Genomic DNA, 24,224 nt, shown 5'->3' with positions numbered 1-24,224 from the left:
TGAGGATATCGTTGAGGTAAGGCATGAGTACTAGACCTCTGATCCTCAAAATGGCCATCAACACTGCCATGATTTCTGTGAAAACCCTGGGAGCGGTTGAGAGTCCAAACGGCAGGGCGACAAACTTGAAATATGGTGGTGCTGTACCGCAGAACGCAGGTATCTCTGATGCCCTGGGAAAATAGGGACATGGAGAGAGGTATCTTGGATATCTATGGAGCACAGGAATTCCTGCGCCTCCATCGAAGCAATTACTGAATGTAGGGATTGCATTCTGAAATGCCGCAGGCGGACCCTTTTGTTCAGTAACTTGAGATCCAGAATGGGCCGAACCGCGCCATCTTTTTTCGGCACCACAAACAGGTTTGAATAGAAACCTGTGAAACGTTCCCGGTCAGGGACGGAAACGATTAGCCCCGAACTGAGAAGGGAGGCGATGGATGCAAAGAAACCTGGAACCAAAGAAGGATCTCTTGGGGAATGGGATTCAAAGAATCGATCTCGGGGGTCACAATGCCAACTCTATTTTGTATCCTGAGGATACAACCTCCTTGACCCATGCGTCCTGCACCAAGGCGAGCCAAACGTCTCTGAAAAAAAGGAGACGACCGCCCAAGCCTGGGAGATACACTGGAGTCTCGATACGAGACATGCTGAGGAAGGGTTACGCCAAGAAAGGGTGGGTTTAAAGGAAACCTTCCTAACCCGGCGAGCCTGCGGCCTCTGCTGGTGGGAAAAATCCTCTGTTGCTGCGAAACGGCAAAAGGGATGAAAGGACCGAAACTGCCGCTTCAGAGGAGGCTGGCAAGGTTTGGACTGGGTGAGAAGGGAGTTCGTGCCCTCAGTGGTGTCTTTAATAATTTGGTTTAACATGGAGCCAAACAGACTTGACCCCTGGAAAAGAAGGCTGGTAAGGGACTTTTCTGACGACAAGTCCACCTGCCAGGCCTTAAGCCAAATAGTCGGATAGCCACGATATTTCTGGACGCCTGGCTGCGCAAGACGCGGCATCCAGGGAGGCAGATACCAAGTACTTCCCTGCGTGAGAAATCTGGTCGGCGAGATCCGCCAGCTGCTCTGGTCGAGCTCCAGCAATAATGCCCTGAAGGAGTTGTTTGGCACATCTGGCTATGGATTTTGAGACCCAAGTGGAGGCAAAAGCCGGACATAATGCAGAAGTGGCCGCTTCGAAGGCGGACTTTGTGAAGGATTCTATAATTCTGTCGTTGGAATCCTTGAGGGATGCTCCATTAGTAAGCGGGAGGACCGTATTGGTGGCCAGTCTGGAAACTGGTGGGTCCACGGCCGGAGAAGCTGTCCAGTTGGCGGTGAGCTCAGAAGAAAAGGGATATAGGACGAAAAGGTGCTTCCCTCTTTGAAAGAGTCTGGTCAGGTTCTCCCTTTCCCTGGCAAGTACCTCCTCAAATTCTGTATGAGGAGTAAAGACCTTGGAAGGAGGTTTAGACCGTCTAAACGAAACCGCTTGATCTGCGAGCTCTATAGAGGTGTCCTTGATGCTAAAGATCTGATTGACCACAACAATGAGGCTCTGGAACATATCCTTTATGTTAGAGGTTTGGTCTGAATCATCCTCTGATGGTGCGTCTGAAAACGCCTCGCCTGACTCGGGAGAGGATCGGGAAGAGGCAGACCGCCGGGAAAGACTGGGGGGCGACATGGAGCAAGAGGAGGACCTAGAACGGTGCTCCTGTCTGGATCTCTTGTGGCATGTGTTGGAAGGCCTAGACGGTGATTCCTGTGACCCACTAGCAACTACGGACACCTTGGTGAGGTCTGCCACGGACTGTGACAGAGGAAGCCCACCCTGGAATAGGGGCCTCACTCTCACCTGGGGCAGAAGAGGACTCCTGGACAGTGGGCACAGTTGGGTTAATGCAGTCCTGACAGAGGGGAGAGAACTGACCACCTGAAGGAAGTTTGCATTTGCACGAAGAGCGAAGAGAACACAAAGTGTCTGACAAGAGTAGAGGAGGAAGAGGAGGAGGTGGGAGGACAAGAACGCTCTCCTTTAGAATTAGCAATGATGAGCAGACCCACTGATGCCAGAAGGTTAGGGGACAGAGAGATACAGAGGAGAGTGTCCGTCTGTAGAGCAGCTACTCACAGTACGCGCAGTCGTCTTGTATTCAGCTTCCAGGCTGTAGGGCTGCTGTGCTAGGAAGAGGAGGCTCCGCAGGAAGAATGCACTATCCAAATCCACAATCCGGAAAAATGGTGGCCGCAAGAGGATACCCAGATCCAGGAGGGAAAAAACGCGCTGCAGGGGCGCACACGGAAAAGACCGCTCTAGAACAAAGATGGGGCGGAGCCAAGCCCCGGGTCCAGGAGCAGAAAGATGGTGCCGGCTCAGGACAGAGATGAAGCCGAGGGGGCGGAGTTAAGCACAGGCAGGAAAGAGAAGACTAGGAGATGGGTGGGAGAAAAGCCCACCTGAAGATCAGGAAGAAGGGGGGGCAGAGCCAACGATGCAGCTAGGCCCAAGTGAAGCCGACACCTAGATTACAGCTGGTAACAGCCGGAGAATGGGGGAGCGGCGCGAAGGGCCCTAAAACTCCGAAAAGGAATGCCTGGTGCCCCCAATACCCCCGGAATTATAGGGGAAAGACCCCTAATGCCGAACTCTGCAGCTAGGCCCGAGTGAAGCCGGGACCTACATTACAGCTGGTGACCGCCGGAGCATGGGGGAGCAACAAGGAGGGCTCTAAAACGCTGCAAAGGTATGCCTGAGTTAAAGGGTAAAGACCCCTAATGCCCACCATTAAAATAAAGGTATCTCTTCTTCTTCGATCTTCTTATTTTCTGTCTGTACTCCTTCGCCGGCACCTGGGGAGAGAGAGAAACGTACAGTGCCTACAAGTAGTATTCAACCCCCTGCAGATTTAGCAGGTTTGATAAGATGCAAATAAGTTAGAGCCTTCAAACTTCACACAAGAGCAGGATTTATTAACAGATGCATAAATCTTACAAACCAAAAAGTTATGTTGCTCAGTTAAATTTTAATAAATTTTAAACATAAAAGTGTGGGTCAATTATTATTCAACCCCTAGGTTTAATATTTTGTGGAATAACCCTTGTTTGCAATTACAGCTAATAATCGTCTTTTATAAGACCTGATCAGGCCGGCACAGGTCTCTGGAGTTATCTTGGCCCACTCCTCCATGCAGATCTTCTCCAAGTTATCTAGGTTCTTTGGGTGTCTCATGTGGACTTTAATCTTGAGCTCCTTCCACAAGTTTTCAATTGGGTTAAGGTCAGGAGACTGACTAGGCCACTCCAACACCTTGATTTTTTGCCTCTTGAACCAGGCCTTGGTTTTGTTGGCTGTGTGCTTTGGGTCGTTGTCTTGTTGGAAGATGAAATGACGACCCATCTTAAGATCCTTGATGGAGGAGCGGAGGTTCTTGGCCAAAATCTCCAGGTAGGCCGTGCTATCCATCTTCCCATGGATGCGGACCAGATGGCCAGGCCCCTTGGCTGAGAAACAGCCCCACAGCATGATGCTGCCACCACGCTTGACAGTAGGGATGGTATTCTTGGTCGTATGCAGTGCCATCCAGTCTCCAAACGTCACGTGTGTGGTTGGCACCAAAGATCTCAATCTTGGTCTCATCAGACCAGAGAACCTTGAACCAGTCTGTCTCAGAGTCCTCCAAGTGATCATGAGCAAACTGTAGACGAGCCTTGACACGACGCTTTGAAAGTAAAGGTACCTTACGGGCTCGTCTGGAACGGAGACCATTGCGGTGGAGTACGTTACTTATGGTATTGACTGAAACCAATGTCCCCACTGCCATGAGATCTTCCCGGAGCTCCTTCCTTGTTGTCCTTGGGTTAGCCTTGACTCTTCGGACAAGCCTGGCCTCGGCACGGGAGGAAACTTTCAAAGGCTGTCCAGACCGTGGAAGGCTAACAGTAGTTCCATAAGCCTTCCACTTCCGGATGATGCTCCCAACAGTGGAGACAGGTAGGCCCAACTCCTTGGAAAGTGTTTTGTACCCCTTGCCAGCCTTGTGACCCTCCACGATCTTGTCTCTGATGGCCTTGGAATGCTCCTTTGTCTTTCCCATGTTGACCATGTATGAGTGCTGTTCACAAGTTTGGGGAGGGTCTTAAATAGTCAGAAAAGGCTGGAAAAAGAGATAATTAATCCAAACATGTGAAGCTCATTGCTCTTTGTGCCTGAAATACTTCTTAATACTTTAGGGGAACCAAACAGAATTCTGGTGGTTTGAGGGGTTGAATAATAAAAGACCCTCTGAATAAACTTTTCACAATTTAAAAAAAAATTAAACAAAGAAATAACATTCTTTTTTGCTGCAGTGCATTTCACACTTCCAGGCTGATCTACAGTCCAAATGTCACAATGCCAAGTTAATTCCGAATGTGTAAACCTGCTAAATCTGCAGGGGGTTGAATACTACTTGTAGGCACTGTACTTCACCAGCCAGGAAACATCAGACGTCCAATAATCCTGCTTTGTGAGACATTCGCGACTCCTCAAACCGACAGGCTCTTGTGGGCGAGAGACGGAGGCAGGACCGATGATCGGATCACCTAAACACGCTTCTGTGTTAGGGGCTGGGGTCCTTCTGAGTAGACGTATGAGGATACGAGGTGGCAGTACACGCCGTACTCAGTCTCTTCGTGGGAGCACAGCAATGACTCTTCACGCCGTGTCCCTCCGGGTACCTGAAAAGAAACTGCGCACACTGAGGTAGATATGAGTCTAATGAAAGACCCGTGTCCACCTCCTACTGACACCAAGCTAAAACTGATTAACCTAGTGGCAGTCGGTGGGGTGTATACTGCAGAGGAGGAACTTTTTTTTGTGTATAGTGTCAGCATCACACACCCATAGTTCCTGTGTCCTCCAGTGAAGCTACTGAGAAAGAAACTTTATTATTTTTCCAGAAACTGCTATGGTGATGCCGGAATAAAATATTGCAGTGCAGAGGGTCATTTCTTATGGAGAGCATGTTTGGTTTTTTTTTTTCTGCACAACTTTTTTAGATTTAACACAATATACAGTGTCATACAGTCACTTTTGGATGTGCAGCTTGTCTACAACTAAAGTAACAATAAAGACATTGTATAAACCTCACTTAAAAAGAGCGATTAAAGCACTCACCAAGTTATCAGACAAGTTAAGAATCTTCAAATTGGGAGCTTTAAGATGTATTTCTGACAAATTGTCACCTTTATAGAGTTTGTTGTTACCAAGGTCCAAAGACAGCAGCTGTATAGATAAAAGGAAAAATAACCAATGAGAATAGACATACCATTTTCGGATAATGACAATTATATTGTATGCTTTATAAATATCAAACATTTGAATTAAAAGATTTCTGGTACATCAGTAAAGTTTTTTTTTTTTTCTTTGTACAATAAATTTTGATTTCCAAAAATAAAATCCTTTTCTCCGAGCCAATCATTGGGGGACACAGAGACAGTGGGTGTTATGCTGCTTGCCACTAGGAGGACACTAAGTAAACCAGAAAAAAAAAGTTAGCTCCTCCCCTGCAGCATACACCCTTTCGCTGGCTGAGAATTCTCCAGTTCAGTGAAAAAAGCAGTAGGAGCATAAATAGTTATGGTTATTGTTTACTGTGTCAGAACCTAAGAAAGCTACAGTGAGCCAATAGGCTAAACAGGGTGGGTGCTGTGTTCCCCAATGATTGGCTCGGAGAAAAGGATTTTACGGTGAGTACACAAAAATCCCTATTTTTCCTACGCCTCATTGGGGGACACAGACAGTGGGACGTCCTAAAGCAGTCCCTGGGTGGGGAGCATACATCTGCTAATACCCCATGTACCACTGACTCAACACTGTGGTACTGCCGATTGCAGGATGCGTCTGCCGAGAGCTGCATCCGCAGAGGCCTGAGAATGAATTTGGTAATGTTTTGCAAAAGTATGCAGACTGCACCAAGTTGCAGCCTTGCAGACTTGTTCTGCCGAGGCCTGGTGCCGAATGGCCCAAGAGGCGCCCACTGAACGGGTAGAGTGCGCCTTAATCCCCGCTGGGAAAGGCTCGCTCCTGACACGGTAGGATTCCTGAATCGCCAAGCGAATCCCCCTGGCTAGCGTTGCTTTTGAAGCGGCTAGACCCTTCCTATGCCCCTCTGGAAGTATGAACAGGGCCATCTGACTTGCGGAAGGGAGCCGTCCGCGAGATGTACCGTGTCTCAGAGCCCTAACCACATCTAGGGTGTGGAGGGCCTTCTCAATGCGATGGACTGGTGCCGGACAAAAGGAAGGCAAAACAATTTCCTCGTTGAGATGGAAAGAGGAGACGGCTTTGAGCAGGAAGGACGGGGACGTCCTGAGAACTGCCTTGTCTTTATGAAAATTCAGGAACGGAGGACGGCAGGACAGAGCCACCAATTCCGAAACTCGTCTGATTGGCGTAATTGCCATTAGAAAGACCACCTTCCAAGAGAGAACGGTCAGTGACACGTCCTGCAGTGGTTCGAAAGGAGCCTCCTGTAAGGCCCCGAGAGCCAGGTTAAGGTCCCATGATTCCAATGGCCTTGTATAAGGAGGCACCACATGGGAAACTCCCTGAATGAATGTCTTGACCTGAAGTTTGGTAGCAATTTTGCGTTGGAAAAGCACTGACAAAGCCAAAATTTGGTCCTTGAGCAAGCTAAGCGCGAGGCCTGACTTTAATCCGGATTGAAGGAATTCCAATATGGCCGGAATGGAAAACACCAGAGGGGATCGACCATGATCCTTGCACCACGAAAAGAAGGTTTTCCAGGTGCGGTGATAGATGCGCATGGACACAGGCTTCCTAGCACTAATCATGGTGGAAATCACGTCGAGAGAGAACCCAGCCAGTGCTAAAATCCAGGATTCAACGGCCACGCTGTCAAAGACAGGGCCCCGGAGTTCTCGTGGTAAATCGGGCCCTGTGAGAGTAGATCCATGCAATCTGGAAGTCGCTAGGGGACGTCGGCGACTAGTTGTATTAGTTCTGCGTACCATGCTGGGCGCGGCCAATCTGGCACGACTAGGATCACTGGTACTCCCTCCATTCTGATCTTCTTGATGACCCTCGGAAGCAAGGGAAGCGGGGGAGAGATGTACGGGAGCCGGAGCCACGGCAGAACTAGGGCGTCCGCTACGATGACGCATGGATCGCATGATCGGGCAATGAATAGAGGAACCTTGTTGTTTAGTCTTGAGGACATGAGATCCACATCTGGAGTCCCCCGACGATGACAAATCTGCTGAAAGACTTCCAGACGAAGAGAACACTCTCCTGAGGAAAGGGCTTGGCGACAGAGAATTGGGCGGCTGACTCTCTCAATGTCCGGGATGAGAATCGCTGAGATGGGCGAACGGTTGGTTTAGGTCCAATGGAGGATGTGACTCACTTCGTGCATGGCCATCCTGCTCCGAGTACCCCCTTGACGGTTGATATACGCTACAGCTGTGGCGTTGTCGGATTGGATCCTGATGGGGAGACCTGCGAGGAGAAGGTGGAAACTCAATAGGGCTAATTTGATCGCTCGTATCTCCAAGACGTTGATGGGGAAACGTGACTCCCGAATTAACCAACGACCCTGTGCCGTGTGGTGACGAAACACCGCACCCCAGAAGACTTGCATCGGTGGTCACCACCAACCATCGTACTTGAAGAAAAGACCTCCCTTGACTCAGGGAGGATTTCAATGTCCACAACTTGAGGGCTTGTCTGATCCGCAGGGACAGAAGACACCGACGGTCCAGGGAAGACGGGTTCTTGTCCCAAGTCAACAGCAAGGCTTGTTGCAAAAGGCGGAGATGGAATTGTGCGAATGGCACGGCTTCCATTGCTGCCTCCACCTTTCCGAGAACTCTCATGCTGAAAAGAATAGAATGAGAGACCAGATGGGAAAGAGTCCGCGCTGCCTGTTGCAAAGCTCGGGCCTTCTCTGGAGGGAGAATGACCAACCAGAAAGACTTCGAAGTTTATCTTCAGACCCAGGCAAGAATGTGTATTTACTGAGATATCCACGGATTTCTCGCAGGCTGAGAGGGATGGACCCTTGATTAACAGGTCCTCCAGATATGGCAGTACCACCACTCCCCGAGTGTTGTCCTTCTCACCTGCCCCCCCCCCCCATGTCCAGCCACTAGCACATCCTCGCAGAAACCACGCACACGTGGACATCCACAGACTCTCAGACTCTCTTCTACCTCTGTCCTCCACATCTTCACTCCACAACACCGACAGTGCCACCGGTTTCTACAACGCCACCCTCACATCAGCCATAGACTCAGTCGCTCCTCTCATGCATGGCAAAGTGCGACAAACCAATAGGCAACCCTGGCACAACAACCTCACCAAAAAACTTCGACAAGCATCCAGGGTTGAGAGGCGTCGGAGCGGCGTTGGAAGAAAACACGCCTGCCAGACCACTTCACTGCTTTCAAACAAGCTACACCTGCGTTTAAATCAGCCCTCACCTCTGCTAAACTGACCTATTTCACAAACCTTGTATCTTCATTATCCCACAACCCAAAACAACTGTTCAGCACATTCAACTCTCTCCTCCGCCCACCACTGCCACCTCCAACTCCACTCATCTCTGCTGAGGACTTTGCCACCTACTTCAAAAACAAGATTTACCAAACAAGGCAAACCTTTACAGTTCCACCACTCCAACCGCTCCACATACCAGACCTCTGTCTTTCCCTAATAACCTCCCTCTCCAACATCACTGAAGGAGAGCTTACTCCTCTCCTTTCCAAATCACGCCTCACCACCTGTGCACTTGACCCCATCCCTTCCCACCTGCTCCCCAACCTCACTAACATGATCATTCCAGCCCTAAACCATCTCTTCAACCTATCCCTAACTTCGGGTACCTTCCCCTCTGCCTTCAAACATGCCACCATAACACCCATCCTCAAAAAAATCAAACCTTGACCCAACTGCTATGCCCAGCTATCGCCCCATATCACTACTCCCGCTTGCTTCCAAACTCCTTGAACAGCATGTCCATGTTCAACTTTCCTCCCACCGCTCATCTAACTACCTCCCTGACATCCTGCAATCTGGCTTCCGCCCCCACCACTCCACTCAAACTGCCCTGACCAAAATTACTAATGACTTACATACAGGAAAGATGTATATCTTTGTACCGTGTTAGCCAGTGGATAGAAAAATATTCAGGATTGAGAGTCCTCAGTAGTTGATACCTTTTAATGGCTAACTGAAAAGATGGTAATACATTGCAAGCTTTCGAGACTACTCAGGTCTCTTCATCAGGCTAGACTAATACAAAATCTGAAGTCACATATTTATGCACAATACAGCCTAGAAAAAATGCAATAGATAAGACAAGTGACGTGAAGCAGAACTATCAATATGGGAGAGGGAGAAACATAAATATAAACATTGGACCAGTTCATAGATAAGGAGTCTGGATGTTTTATGGTCCTCTGATTGGGGTCTAGTTCTATGTTGCCCCGCAAGGTTTTAAAAGGAAATTCCTTAATTGATGTAAAAAGACATAAATCCATGCGACACATTCATTCCAGCACTGAGAGTGTCAAAGTTCGTCATAAATTTGTACTCCCAAGTACAAATTTACAAATAGTGTAAAGTACAAATTTATGACGAACAAATTTAGTACAAATTTGAGAGTAGAGTACAAATTTATGACGAACTTTGACACTCTCAGTGCTGGAATGAATGTGTCGCATGGATTTATGTCTTTTTACATCAATTAAGGAATTTCCTTTTAAAACCTTGCGGGGCAACACAGAACTAGACCCCAATCAGAGGACCATAAAACATCCAGACTCCTTATCTATGAACTGGTCCAATGTTTATATTTATGTTTCTCCCTCTCCCATATTGATAGTTCTGCTTCACGTCACTTGTCTTATCTATTGCATTTTTTCTAGGCTGTATTGTGCATAAATATGTGACTTCAGATTTTGTATTAGTCTAGCCTGATGAAGAGACCTGAGTAGTCTCGAAAGCTTGCAATGTATTACCATCTTTTCAGTTAGCCATTAAAAGGTATCAACTACTGAGGACTCTCAATCCTGAATATTTTTCTAATGACTTACACACAGCCAAAGCTAACAGACAGTTCTACATCCTCCTCCTTCTTGACCTGACCTCTGCCTTTGACACAGTTAACCACTGCCTACTGCTACAGATTCTTTCTTCCCTTGGCATCAAAGACCTTGCCCTGTCCTGGATTGCCTCATACCTTTCTGACTGCACATTCAGTGGTTTCCACTCCCACACTACCGCCTCATCCCGCCCCCTCTCTGTTGGAGTCCCCCAAGGCTCTGTCCTGGGGCCCCTACTTTTTTCCATCTATACTCTTGGCCTAGGACAACTCAAAGTCCCATGGCTTCCAGTACTACCTGTATGCAGACGACACTCAGATCTACCTCTCTGGCCCAGATGTCACCTCTCTGCTGTCCAGAATCCCGGAGTATCTATCAGCCATATCCTCCTTTTTCACCTCTCGCTTCCTAAAACTCAACGTAGACAAAACTGAACTCATCTTTCCTCCATCTCACGTATCTTCCCTACCCGATCTATTATGGTAAACGGCATCACGCTCTCTCCCGCACCAGAAATCCGCTGCCCTGTCCTTCAAACCACACATCCAATCTCTTGCCACCTCCTGTCACCCCCAACTAAAAAATATTTCCAGAATCCGTCCCTTCCTCAGTCCTCAATCTACTAAAACTCTTGTACATGCCCTCATCTCCCGCCTTGACTACTGCAACACACTCCTCTGTGGCCTCCCTGCTAACTCTCTTGCACCACTCCAATCTGTCCTCAATTCTGCTGCCCGACTAATCCACCTCTCTCCTCGCTACTCCCGTCTTCCCCCTCTGCAAATCCCTCCATTGGCTCCCAATTCCCCAACGAATCCAGTTCAAACTACTAACCCTGACCTACAAAACCTTCCACAACCTCTCCCCTCCCTATATCTCTGAACTAATCTCCCAAAATCGTCCCTCACGCAATCTTCGATCCTCCCAAGACCTCCTACTCCCCTCCACACATTCGTTTCTCACACAACCGCCTCCATGATTTCTCCCGAATAGCCCCTATCCTCTGGAATGCCATACCTCAACTCGTCCGATTATCCACCACCCTCAGATCCTTCAAAGGGAACCTGAAAACCCATCTTTTAAGGAAAGCTTACAGCCTGCAATGACCATTGTGCCGCCTCACCACCGCCTGAGCTGCTGCACCCCCGACCTTCTGTCTCTTCCCCACTATCCCGTAGAATGTAAGTCTGCAAGGACAGTGTCCCCTCCCCTCTGTACCAGTCTGTCATTGCAAATTTGCTTACTGTTAACGATATCTATAACTTTGTATGTAACCCCCCTTCTCATGTACAGCACCATGGAATTAATGGCGCTATATAAATAAATAACCCGCGGGAAGTGTCCAAGACCATTCCCAAAAGGGAAATCTGCTGGACCGGTGTTGGGGAAGACTTTTCGAAGTTTATCTTCAGACCCAGGCAAGAAAGTGTATTTACTGAGATATTCACGGATTTCTCGCAGGCTGGGAGGGATGGACCCTTGATTAACAGGTCGTCCCGATATGGCAGTGCCACCACTCCTCGAGCGTTGAGAATGGCCATGACATCCACCATGTCCTTGGTATAGACCCTGGGGGCGGTGGCGAGACCGAAGGGCAAGACAACGAACTAGAAGTGTTTTTCTCGAATTGCAAAACGCAGGAACTGCTGGATGATAGGGGGCGACACCGACCGGAGGAATTCCATTCGGAATCGCCCTACTTGGACAAACTGATTTAACAGCCTGAGGTCCAGTATGGACCTCATCGCTCCTTCTTTCTTTGGAACCACAAAGAAAGGTTTGAATAAAAACCGCTGAACCATTCTGAATGACAGCAGATGGCCGCCTACTTTGTCGGTCGGCTACCACAACAAGTCATTGAGTAGAGGATCTATGAGATCTGCTTCCTTAGATCCACATGCTGTCGGCCTGGGTTTCTAAGAGTAGTTAGGTTTGTGAGAGACCTGGGAACCTCTGCCTCCACGCGGGGACTGATCCGGGAGAGAAGGTTGTGGAGGACCAGCTGGAGCTGTTGCGAAAAAAGTGTCGAAAAACTAGTCGGCTGTTGATTCCGAAAACAGCCAGGCAGCCCCTTGTTGGGGAAGAAACCCACTCTTACCCCCCGGAAGTGTCAGAAATGAGCTGGTCAAGTTTCTTGACCAAACAGGCGACCAGTTTGATACGGCAGAGAAGTCTTTGATCTCTTGGAGGTGGAATCTGCCCGCCAGTCACGTAGCCATAGGGCTCTCTGATGAAGACTGCATTAGCAGCGCAATTAACATCTAAAAGGGGAGTCTACTGCAAAATCCCCTGCGTGAATTATCTGCTTGGAAGGCAGTAATTAAGACTTCTGCCCAAGTGGCCATGCCTTAGCCACTCAAGTCGCCGCGAAAGATGGGAAAAGCCGCTCCTGAAGCTCCAAAAAACTGAACTGGCGAGGTAGCCAATTTGACGATCGGATGGGTTTTCTGACTGAAGAGCCCTCAGAAACGGATCGAAGCGTTTTAGGAGCAAGGCACAATACAAGAGAATCCACTGAGGGGGACTGTAACCAATTCTTCAGCAGATATGGAGTAAAGGGGGTATTCAGCCTCAATAGGCTTGTGCCCTGTGAACCGCTTATGTGGTTGGATCCTACGTTTCCAGCCATCAACTCCGGATGGCTGGTAAATACCCTGCGTTCACATTTAGTCCTCTTAAAGATGATAACGTGTTCCGGAGCGGGAATAGGGAATATTCTCCTTGTCCAACGTCAGAAACTTGTGACTGACTGTCAGAGAATCAAGGGATTCATGGACATTTGGGGAATTCTGAGGGACTGACGTGTCAGACTCAAATTCAGAGACATGTTCTCTGCGAACATTAGGAGAGGGAGATCGAGAGACAGAATTCACAGGTGCTGAATCGCGAGCGTGACTAGGGGACGCGTCATTGGTCTTTCTAGAGACCTGAGAAACCCTTAAACGAGCACGGTCCCTGCAGGCGGACGGTTCCCAGCCATCGCCAAAGCCCTCCTCGGGCGGTAAAGACGCATTCTGACTAAAAGAGGATTCCCGGAGGAGTCTATAGCCTCGGTCAGTGACTCCACAGACCGTGACAAGGACGCGGCCCACACAGAGTGACTAAACGCCAGGAGCAGCTTGCAGCGGATGGCGTTTTAGCACAAGTCGGGTGACAATCCGTGCATAGCGGATTAGTCTGGGTACTAGGCAAGGCAGTTTTGCAAGAGGTACCAGCGGCAAAGAACGCAATGCGCTTCTCATTAGCCCCCTTTTTGCTACCTTAGACTGAGACATAGTGCCCGTGAAAGGGTTACAAGCAGAGCCTGGGCTGCAGCTGCAGGGAATGTGCAGCGAAGGGTAAAGCTTTGCTCTGAGGCAGATGCAGCTTACCTGCGGTCCTGATGCTGTGTCCCTGGGAGAATATCGGTGGCCTTGTAGCGTCACCTGTTGTCATCCGTGCGCGCACCCCCGCAGCCATCCCAGAGCCCGAGGGGCAGAGAAGGGGTTAAGGATATGGCCTCCGAGACTAGCAGGGCGCGTCTACTACAGAGGGAGAGGCGCCAAAGACGTGGGCGGCAGCACTAACGGTGGGCGGCGCTATGTAAATTGCGGCCTAGTAGGCCGAAAAGCCGGGGACGAAATTTTTGGGCCTGCCCGCGGCGAGCACCGGGTGAAGGGGGGAGCGGGGGGCCTCCGGTATGCCACCACTGAGACTCGGTCAGCGATTCTCCCAGGGACCAGGACCCGACCCCATACCTCCAATCCGGTGCTTGCGCCGTCTGCACTCTCCAGGAGCCTTCAGGTTTCATCCCATCTCAGATTCTTAAGTAAAAAAGCTCCCGGGCGATGTAGCAGAGCCGGAGAGGTTGTTACAGGGGTATTGCTCAATCGGTCCACTGTTGTGAATTTCCTGGCTCAGACTTCTGAGCCGAAACTCCCCCTGCTCCCTCCGGTGGTTACTGGAGGTAGTGGAGCTGGCCAGATTGACAGATCTGTCACCTGATTATGACGATTGGAGATCTGGGTTTACAGATTGGAGTATTTAAGTCTGCAGACTTCCTGCAATCCCTGCTGGTGATTGCTTTCCTGAGCATTCAGAGGTCTGAGGTCTCCTGCCCTGATCATGCATTGTTCAGCTAAGTGGTTCATTTGCTAATCCTTTGCATCGGATCTGGTTTTGTCTCTCTCTGCTTGTTGTGCGGGTTCAGCTTGCTCCTCTGGGGGCTGTGCTGGACCACCGCTCCATATATTACAGCCTGTGTCAGTTTGCTCAGTCCCGTTATATTGGTCTCTTTTGCTTTGCTTCCAGTTCATACCGGAGTGCTGATATAGTGGGGGCGAAGTCGTGTGACTTCAGTGTTTTTTTTTGCATATCAGACGTGTTGGATTTTTCAGGGTTTTTGCGTGATTGCAGAGAGTGTCTTTCCTTTCCTGTCTAGTCAGTTTGGGCCCCATCGTTTGCTCAGTCTATTTTTCTACCTGTGTTTGTGTTTCATCTTGTCTCACTGACAATATATGTTTAGGGGCTATCTATTCCTTTTGGGGTCTGCTCTGGTCCGGGGCAGTTTAGATTTCACCTTTCTTGCTTTAGGCTTAGTTAGCTCTCCAGCTGTGCCAAGGCGTCTAGGGCAAGGTTCCCCAACTCCAGTCCTCAAGGCCCACCAACAGGTCATGTTTTCAGGATTTCCTTAGTATTGCCCAGGTGATAATTCCATCACCTGGGCAATACAAAGGAAATCCTGGGCAATACTAAGGAAATCCTGAAAACATGACCTGTTGGTGAGCCTTGAGGACTGGAGTTGGGAACCCTTGTCTACTGCATTGTAGGTACGCTCCACGGCTACTGCTAGTTGTGTAGATAGGATCAGGGGTCTGCAATCTGCTTAGTTACCAACCTCTCTGGTTTTCTGGTGGCTTAGCCTGTTCCTGCCATCCTCCTCGGTGACCCATTCATAATGGTCCACCCTATGGGCAGGGGGACAGAGAGCTATGGGGCTGATTCAGAGCATCCAAAAGCGCTGGTCAGGTCTTCTCCGTGCGTTCCGAGTGCTCGCCCTCGTATCCGTGTGGGGTACCGGGACCGTAAAGGAACCATTGCCAGAAGAATCAGCCCCAGTCATCGCAGGAAAGTGTTGGTTCGGGGGAGAGCGGGCCGTAGAAAGGAACCGTCGCCCCCTTCACTCCGTTAATTAAAAAATAAAAAATTTACAGAAAATTCAAAAATAAAATAAATAAAAACGGTGGGGTCTGAAGCCAGACCCAAGTGCCTCCTGCAGACACTAAGCAAGAACTGGAGAAATCTCAGCCAGCGAGAGGGTGTATACTGCAGGGCAGGAGCTAACTTTTTTTCTGGTTTACTTAGTGTCCTCCTAGTGGCCAGCAGCATAACACCCACTGTCTCTGTGTCCCCCAATGAGGCGTAGGAGAAAACTGTATCTCTGGCTTTTTTTGGTGTGATTTATACTTTTTGACAGACACTAATCTACTGAATGATGTTGAAAAAAAAAAAAACCCTTCCAAAATACAGCAAAATACCATTGCTTTGGGGTTTTGTTTCTACAATGTTCACTTTGACTTAATAATGACCTGTTAACTTCGCTCTATGAGTAGTTATTAACATTGCAAATGTATATACTTTTTTTTTTGCTACTTAAAAAAAACACAAACCTTGCCTCTACTTGCCTTATTCTGAGAGCCATAAACTTTTAATTTTTAAGTTGAGTTGTATGAGACCTAGTTTGATGCAGGACAAGCTGTAGTTTTTTTTATTCCATTACTATCATTTTGGGATCCATACAAATTTATTATCTTTCTATTATACTTTTAAAGGGGGATTGGGGGAGGGGGAGGTGAAATTACTTAAAGAAACCACCACAGCAATTCTGACACTTTTGTTGTTTATAATGGTTCTCACCTCCGGTACATTCTCTTCTATAATTTGCAGCATAGCACTCATACAAGACTTCCGGTTCAGTATCATGTCTATCTTCTTTTCAACTAAATCTAAGCCAAGAGAAAGGGGGAGACATCAAAATATTTGAATAAAAATGAAAAATGGAAGAAGAAACCGGTTTGTATTTTTACCTGGATCAGTACGTATGGACCTCATGTTAAGAGATTGTTGAGCTCCATCATATCGTTTCTGCATACAGGTCTACAGGTAAAAAAAAAAAAATAAAACCTGGTGAACCTCATATGGGCACAAAATCAGCCTAATGTCCTAATAACCTTTATCTGCACAGTTCAGCTATTAAGTAGTGATACCAAAAATGCAAAATACCTTTAAATGTGCAATTTCTTCTTCTGTCATGCCCTTTGGCACATCTGGGGTCGGACATCGATTTGCAAGAATGGTAACCTGAAATAGAAAACGACACCCTGATAAACCGGATTATTTACCGGAAATACTCCTTTACAGAGCCACGACAGCACCCACTGAGAGAGGGGATCCGCCCCTAGGAACAGCAAACCTACAGAGAGATAAAAGGGCCAGCCCCCCTCGCTCCCGCAGTTGGGTTACAGAGAACAAGAGGAACCGCCATACATGTTTTAGTCAATTTTTCTTGGCAAGCGATTCTAATCTATAGTTACTATATCCTTGCTATACTTAATCGCTTATTTATATACAATTATAAATTCACCACCGAAGAGCTTCGTGAATATTATATGTTAAGGGAGGGAAGTGAGTGGGTGCTGTCATGGCTCTATGAAAGAGTATTACCGGTAAGTAATCCGTTTTTTTCTCTTCGCCACGACAGCATCCACTGAGAGATTTCCAGAGACAATCACCTGGGAGGGCCCACCGTGTCAAGGACAGATCTACCAAATGCTAAGTCCTCAGAAGAGGGTAAATCTAGCCTATAGTGACTATAAAAGGTAGAAGGAGAAGACCACATTGCGGCCTTACATATTAGCTCAATCGGGACATTCGCCCTTTCGACCCAGGAAGAGGATACAGCTCGTGTAGAATGTGCCCTTATACCCTGCGGTGGGTCTCCTTTTGCCGAATATGCCAAAGTGATCGCGTCCCTGATCCTCCGGGACAGCGTGCCCCTCTCTCGTAACTCCGGACCCCTTGTTACCCTGGAAGGAGACAAAAACAGCCCTGCTCTGCCTCCAGGGACTGGTCCTAAGTAGGCTAGGACTGTTCTCTTCACGTCTAAGGTGTGGTATCTATTCTCTTCTGGTGTTGCAGGGTTATCATAGAAGGAGGGCAGGTAGATTTCTTGGGATCTGTGAAACTTAGTGGCTCTTTTGGGAAGATAGGACAGGTCTGTCTTTAACACTAACCTGTCCTGGGCTATTGACAGGAAAGGTGGATCTACCGACAGGGCCTGGCGATCACTCACCCTTCTTGCTGAAACTAGAGCTACCAGTAGAGCAGTTTTTAATGAAACGTATTTTATTGATGCCGAGTGTATGGGCTCGAATGGGGCCTGTGTGAAGGCATCTAAGACTAGACTAAGGTCCCATAATGGCAGCCGGGGAATATGGACTGGGTTCGCTCGCTGGCAAGCCGAAATAAATCTAGCCAACCATTACCTGAGGGCAACAGGGTCCTTGTGACAGAAGGTCCCGATGTAGCGGGAGAATCCATGGGTCTGTGATTGACATGGTTCTCAGCCATGAAAAACCACGGCCTCTTGGGCAAGAAGGGGGCTATTAAGATGACCCTTGCTCCTTCTCTTATCTTTCTGATGACCGTTGGCCGTAGTATCATTGGAGGGAAGGCGTAGGCCTGACGGAACGCCCAGTGTGCCTGTAGGGCATCGAGCAAGTCTGGATTGTCTGCCCTGTATAGAGAAGCAAACTTTTCTAGGCGCCTGTTGGCTATTGTGGCGAACAGGTCTATTTCTGGTCTGCACCACCTGGCCACTATCATCTCGAATATGCGCCGGCTGAGCACCCATACCCCCTGATGCAGGGTCTGGCGGCTGAGAAAGTCCGCTCTGGAATTGTCCACCCCTCTGATATGGAGCGCAGACAAGGAGTGGAGGTGTAGTTCGGCCATATTTAAAATTTTCTCCGCGATAGACATGAGCGTGCCTCCTTGCCGGTTTAGATAAGCCACCGTGGTGGTGTTGTCTGATTGAATTCTTGCATGGGTTCCGTGAAGCTGTGGGAGAAATTCAGATATGGCATAATATATCGCCCTTAGTTCCCTCACATTGGATGAATCCTTTGCTTCGGCTTTGGACCACTGTCCCTGAACCATATCTTTATCTAGGTGGGCTCCCCACCCAAAGGGACTAGCGTCCGTAGTGACTACTTTTGAGGGAATAATCAGCCATGGAATCCCTCCCGAGAGATTGCCTGGGTCTAGCCACCAACTAAGGGAGCTGGTCACCTCTGATGATAGGGACATTCTGCCTTCCATCTGTCCCTGTAATTCATCCACCTCCTGCAAAACGGCCCACTGCAACTTTCTAGAATGAAATTGGGCCCACTGAACTGCTGGAATACATGATGTTAGGGATCCCAGCAAGGACATGCCTTCCCTTAAGGACATTGTAGGTCTACTGACTGCCGTCCGTACTTAATTATGGCCCGTTTTTTGTCTCTGGCAGGAGGCATTTTAGACTTACTGAGTCTAGATGAAGGCCCAGGAACGTCTGGCAGGTAACCTTGTTGTAGTCTGGATTTTTCCCAGTCGACTAGCCAGCCAAGTGCCTGTAAGGATGAGATAATATCTGCTAACCTGCATTCGCTTTGAGAACTAGACTTCCCCACTATCAGCAGATCGTCCAGGTACGGAACTATTAGGGAGTCCTTTGATCTTAAATACGACATCACCTCCAGCATTAATTTGGTAAATACGCGAGGTGCCATGGATAGCCCGAATGGCATTGCCGAAAACTGGAGATGTCATATCCGGCCTTGTAGAATGACTGCCACTCGGAGGAATCTTTGATGCCCCTTGAATATTGGAAGATGATAGTAGGCATCTTTGAGGTCCAACACTGCCATGTAGCACCTAGGAAACAAGAGTTTTATCGTTGATCGTATAGATTCCATTTTAAAAGGATTGTTGCCTCAGAAAAGTATTAAGTCTTTTCAAATTGATTATGGTTCTAAATGACCCATCTGGCTTAGGGACAAGGAACAAGGGAGAGTAGAACCCCTTTCCCCTGTTGGAACATCCACAAGAACGTGTTTGGCTAAGAGGCCTGTAATTTCTAGTTCCAATGCTTCCTGCTGAACCGGGGATTTCAGAGAAGTTAATAGAAAGGAGTCCGCCGGGTACCGGACAAACTCTAGTTTCAGGCCCACTGTTACAGTGTTAATGGCCCAGGGGTTAGCTGTTATTAATTCCCATTGGTGGCCAAAATATCGTAACCTGCCACCTACCGGTGGATTGGCGCTACCGGAATTTGTCCCCTGATTTGAAGGGGCGTTTCCCAAATAGGTTACCCTTCTGTTTGGGATCCTTGTTTCCTGAGCGGGTCTTGGGGCCTGTACTCCTTTTGCCAAATGGAGGCTTTCTGAAGGCCCTCCTGTAGAAGGGAACGTACGGGTTAGGGAATCTTTTTTTCCTCTTTCCCACTTTAGTTAGGATCTCATCTAGTACTGTGGCAAACAGGTACTTACCCTGACAGGGCATAGCACAGAGCTTGGATTTTGTCTGTGCATCACCTCTCCATCCTTTCAACCACAGGGCCTGATGGGCTGTGTTGGTTAAGCCTTCCGATCTGGCAGCTAGTCGGAGGGAGTCAGCTGAGGCGTCTGATAAAAAAGTTGCTGCACCTCTTATTAGAGTAATGGAGGCACGGAGCTCATCTCTAGACGTTCCGGTTTTCATTTTCTCCTCCAGCTCATCTAACCATATCAGCATGGATCTCCCCGTACACGTGGCCGATATTGCCGGTCTGAAGGCCCCTGTGCACACCTCCCAAGACCTCTTGAGGAGGGCATCAGCTTTGCGATCTAGGGGGTCAGACAGCGTACCCGAATCTTCCACAGGCAAGGAAGATCAGCGAGAAGTGGACGCTATGGCCACATCCACCTTGGGGGCTTTTGTCCAAAATGCCAACTCCTCATCATCAAACGGGTATCTCTGCTTGGATGTTAACGGGAGAAAGCTTTTCTGCCTCTGCTTTTCCCACTCTTTTCTCACCAGCTCCTTTATTGCTGGAATCACTGGCAATGCTCGGACCTTTCTTTGTGAGATTCCAACAAACATTATTTCCTGAGGGGTTTTGGGGTCCTTAGTGTCTGGTAACCCCATTGTATTACGCACCGACTTCACTAGATTATTAATACTGTCGGTGGGGAAGCAAGCTTGCTCCTCTTCTTCTGAGGATAAGTATTCCTGGGATATGTCTGAATCGAGTTCCCCAGCCTCTGAAGGCGATCTGGATCCCGGTGTGGTGATCCCTCTGCCGGAGGATTGACCCCCAAAACTATCAGAACCCCCTAGGGCTTGTAGTTATCGAACGGATATCCTCTGTTCTACCCGAGGACTCCTCCTGCAGGGTTTGCCCAATACAGGTCTGACAACCTCTTGGGGTAGCTATCCGGAAGAGGTTGGGAGCATAAGGCACACAGTTTGCGTTTGGACTTTTTTGGCCTACGGGGTATAGAAGAAGAAAGGCGCCATCAGCTACATAAGCGTGACTAAAAAACACTCACCCGTGAATTTTGTCAGCATCGTACCAGCTGCGGGGGTAGAGGTTCAGGCTGAGGTGTGGAGTGGCTTGGCTTCTTCTTCCATTTTTTCTGTGGACTCGCTCTGCTTGGAGCATCCACTACTACTCCTTCTGGTGCTGCCAGTCCTCCTGGTGCTATCACTTCTCCTAGCATTGCCATTTCTTCTCGCACTGCCATGCGGGGATTCCCCTGGCTGTTCTCATTGGAGAGAAACAGGGTCGTTTGCAGACATTGCTGCGCACCGGTATTCCTCTGGCCGATGCTTTTATGCAGCTTCCTGTCTCCACCCCCTTTTTTTCTTCTTCTTTCCCCCGTTTGCGCATGCGTGGCCGCTGTACTAGGCGATACCACGATATGTGCCTGCTGCCCCGGAAGTTCAGAGATCCACTTCCGGGTCACCCTGCCGCTGTACGGGAGCGCCGGCATTATGCTCACTGAGTGTATCCCGGCCATCGCTGCCCCCGCACCGCCGGATTGGCCATACTGCTGACACCGCTGGAGTCAGGTATGGGATTCACCCTTTCAGCGCCTCGTCACTTTTGGCTTCCCTGCGAGCTTGGGGGTTACTCAGTCCTGGCCTCGCAATCTTTGGCGGGGGCACTGCAATAGTAGCCCCGACGGCATGCCGCGCTGCCACGTGTGCCCTGCTTGGCTCGTAATGCGGCATCCTGGGGGGGGGGGGAGGGAGCTAGGTGCTGGCTCCTGCCGTCCTTCTGCACCAAAAAAATGTGAGCAAGGCACATTATTACCTGCTCCATGTGCATTACCAGCTGAGGGGGGAGTTGAACATCAGATCTCCCCCGACGCTGCTTCCAGCTCTGGGGCCCCTGCCGCTCTTATGGACGCTGCACAGGCGGCAACCAGGCCAGGCATCCTCTTGCGAACAACTTCTCTCTACAGGTTCCCTCTAGGAACAGGAAACCAACTGCGGGAGTGAGGGGGGCTGCCCCTTTTATCTCTCTGTAGGTTTCCTGTTCCTAGGGGCGGATCCCCTCTCTCAGTGGGTGCTGTCGTGGCGATGAGAAAAAAATATTTAAGAGCGTATGTTATACATTAAATGTCACATTTTCATCAAGTGAGGGAATCAATCCTAGCACACCAGATAAGATAACCAATCTAACAATATGTTGGGAATGTCCTAAATTAATAGCAGCACTGAGGTACTGGGTTTACATGCCAAGGACCACATCTACAAGGAGTCTGTATGTTCTCCCTGTGATTGTGTGGATTTCCTCTGGGTTCTTCCGTTTCCTAACACAAACCTATTGATAGGGAATCTAGAGATTGTGGGTCCCAAAGGGGGACAGTGATAAGGTAAAGCGTTGTGGAATTAGTGGAGCTGTATAAGTGAGCAAAATAAGTAAATTAACAGGAGACTAACTAGAATAGTTGAGGACTAGCAGGAAAGGGTCATGTCTCTATATTCATAAGTACGTCCTGTAAGCTCCAGAGCATACTGGACTAGAAATTATGTATAGATATCTATGGTGTCTTGTAAGCCATCTTCAGGCCTACTGGACGTCAAAGCCATCTATCCCTTTTGTCCATCTCACTCAAAATACATCCCCCTCCACCAACCGCAACTGTGAACGTGTTGTGTGGGATTATTCATACCTTGAAGTTTTCTCGGTCTGTAAAAGTCCGCGATATCTGTTTTAATGCTTTTGCAACTGCAGAATCTTCCACATAGAAGTGAGCCCGGGAATGATCACAATAATACTTGAAAGAGAAAAAAAAAAATAGATCTCGATAGATATAGATCTCTCGACGCTGGCGTCAGCAAAACTTTTTACTAGAAAAATCATAAACATCACTCCAGAGGGGATAGATGTGGTGCCTGAGTAGAGTTCCAATCTGTACCAGCAGTCGTAAAGAAACTCTGCACTCAATAGGATATGTTGCAATACAAGGTGAATTTATTTACAATCCGTGGATCAACAGCTAGAGGATAACGTTTTGGTCTGCATGGACCTTCATCACATAAATGCTGTGTTGTGGAAGATGAGTAGTGAATACTCATAGGGGATGACACCAAATGGACTGAAGTTGGTAAGAGGTATGTCTGCGCTAGGTTATGGTGGCGCAGACATACCACTTAATCAGCATTTATCTGATGAAGGTCCATGCTGATCAAAACGTTATCTACTAGCTGTTGATCCAAGGACTGTAAATAAATTCACCTTGTTTTGCATCATATCCTTTTGTGTGCCGAGTTTCATTATAGAAGATTATGTCACTGATGCTGGCACCGAGAGGTGGGCAAAATTATGGACACGTGGAGCAGCGAATATTAAATTTCCCTTTAATTGGAATTTCATTGCTCCTGCTACCGCCTACTTCCTACAGTGGTAACCCTGCTGGTTCCTCCTGTGATACCACTCCACCGCCACCTCTCCAGACTTAACAGTAAGCCAGGTACAGTCGGACTATAAGATTCACTCCCATTTTCCTCTTAAATTTGAGCAGGAAAAAAAAGTGCATCTTATAGTCAGAAAATAGGGATTTTTGCGTACTCACCGTAAAATCCTTTTCTCTGAGCCAATCATTGGGGGACACATAGACCGTGGGTGTTATGCTGCTGGCCACTAGGAGGACACTAAGTAAACCAGAAAAAAAGTTAACTCCTCCCCTGCAGTATACACCCTCTCGCTGGCTGAGAATTCTCCAGTTCGGTGATAAAAGCAGTAGGAGCATAAACAGTCAATAATAACCATAATTATGTCAACGCCTAATAATGCTACAGTGAGCCAATAGGCTAAACAGGGTGGGTGCTGTGTCCCCCAATGATTGGCTCTGAGAAAAGGATTTTACAGTGAGTACACAAAAATCCCTATTTGTCTTACGCCTCATTGGGGGACACAGACCGTGGGACGTCCTAAAGCAGTCCCTGGGTGGGGAGCATACATCTGCTAATACCCCATGTACCACTAAGTCAACACTGTGGTACTGCAGATGGCAGGCTGCGTCTGCCGAGAGCTTCATCCGCAGAAGCCTGAGAATGAATTAGGCAATGTTTGTAAAGGCATGCAGGCTGGACCAAGATGCAGCCTTGTGGACAGGCCTGAGAATTAATTTGGTAATGTTTTGTTAAAAGTGTGCAAACTGGACCAAGTCGCAGCCCTGCAGACAAGTTCTGCCGAGGTCTGGTGCCGAATGGCCGAAGAGGCGCCCAGTGATCGGGTATAGTGCACCTTAAACCCCGCTGGGACAGGCACGATCCCGACACGGTAAGATTGCTGAATCACCAAGCGAGTCCACTTGGCTATTGTTGCTTTAGAAGCGGCTAGACCCTTCCTATGCCCCTCTGGAAGCATGAACAGGGCATCTGACTTGTGGAAGGGAGCCGTCTGCGAGATGTACCGTTTCAGCTCCCTAACCACATCCAGGGTGTGGAGGGCCTTCTCAATGCAATGGACTGGCGCCGGACAAACGGAAGGCGAAACAATTTCCTCGTTGAGATGGAAAGAGGAGACGACTCTGGGCAGGAAGGACGGGGAC

General features: G+C 48.6%; 1 protein-coding gene across 1 annotated transcript in view; it reads right to left on the bottom strand.

Moving 5' to 3' along the window:
• Positions 1–24,224, bottom strand: part of NXF1 (nuclear RNA export factor 1) — a 130,561-nt gene that overhangs the window by 46,904 nt on the left and 59,433 nt on the right. The window contains exons 5-9 of the mRNA XM_073554648.1: positions 22,341–22,445; positions 16,360–16,437; positions 16,164–16,233; positions 15,994–16,082; positions 5,150–5,257 (exon numbers count right to left, since the gene is read on the bottom strand). Of these exons, the coding sequence (XP_073410749.1) occupies positions 5,150–5,257; positions 15,994–16,082; positions 16,164–16,233; positions 16,360–16,437; positions 22,341–22,445 (450 nt within the window). The remainder of the gene's footprint in view (positions 1–5,149; positions 5,258–15,993; positions 16,083–16,163; positions 16,234–16,359; positions 16,438–22,340; positions 22,446–24,224) is intronic.

Source organism: Dendrobates tinctorius, unplaced genomic scaffold (genome assembly GCF_039654945.1).
Source record: "Dendrobates tinctorius isolate UK_male_01 unplaced genomic scaffold, ASM3965494v1 ptg000211l, whole genome shotgun sequence".
Lineage (NCBI taxonomy): Eukaryota > Metazoa > Chordata > Amphibia > Anura > Dendrobatidae > Dendrobates > Dendrobates tinctorius.
This window is presented reverse-complemented; position numbering and strand designations above follow the sequence as displayed.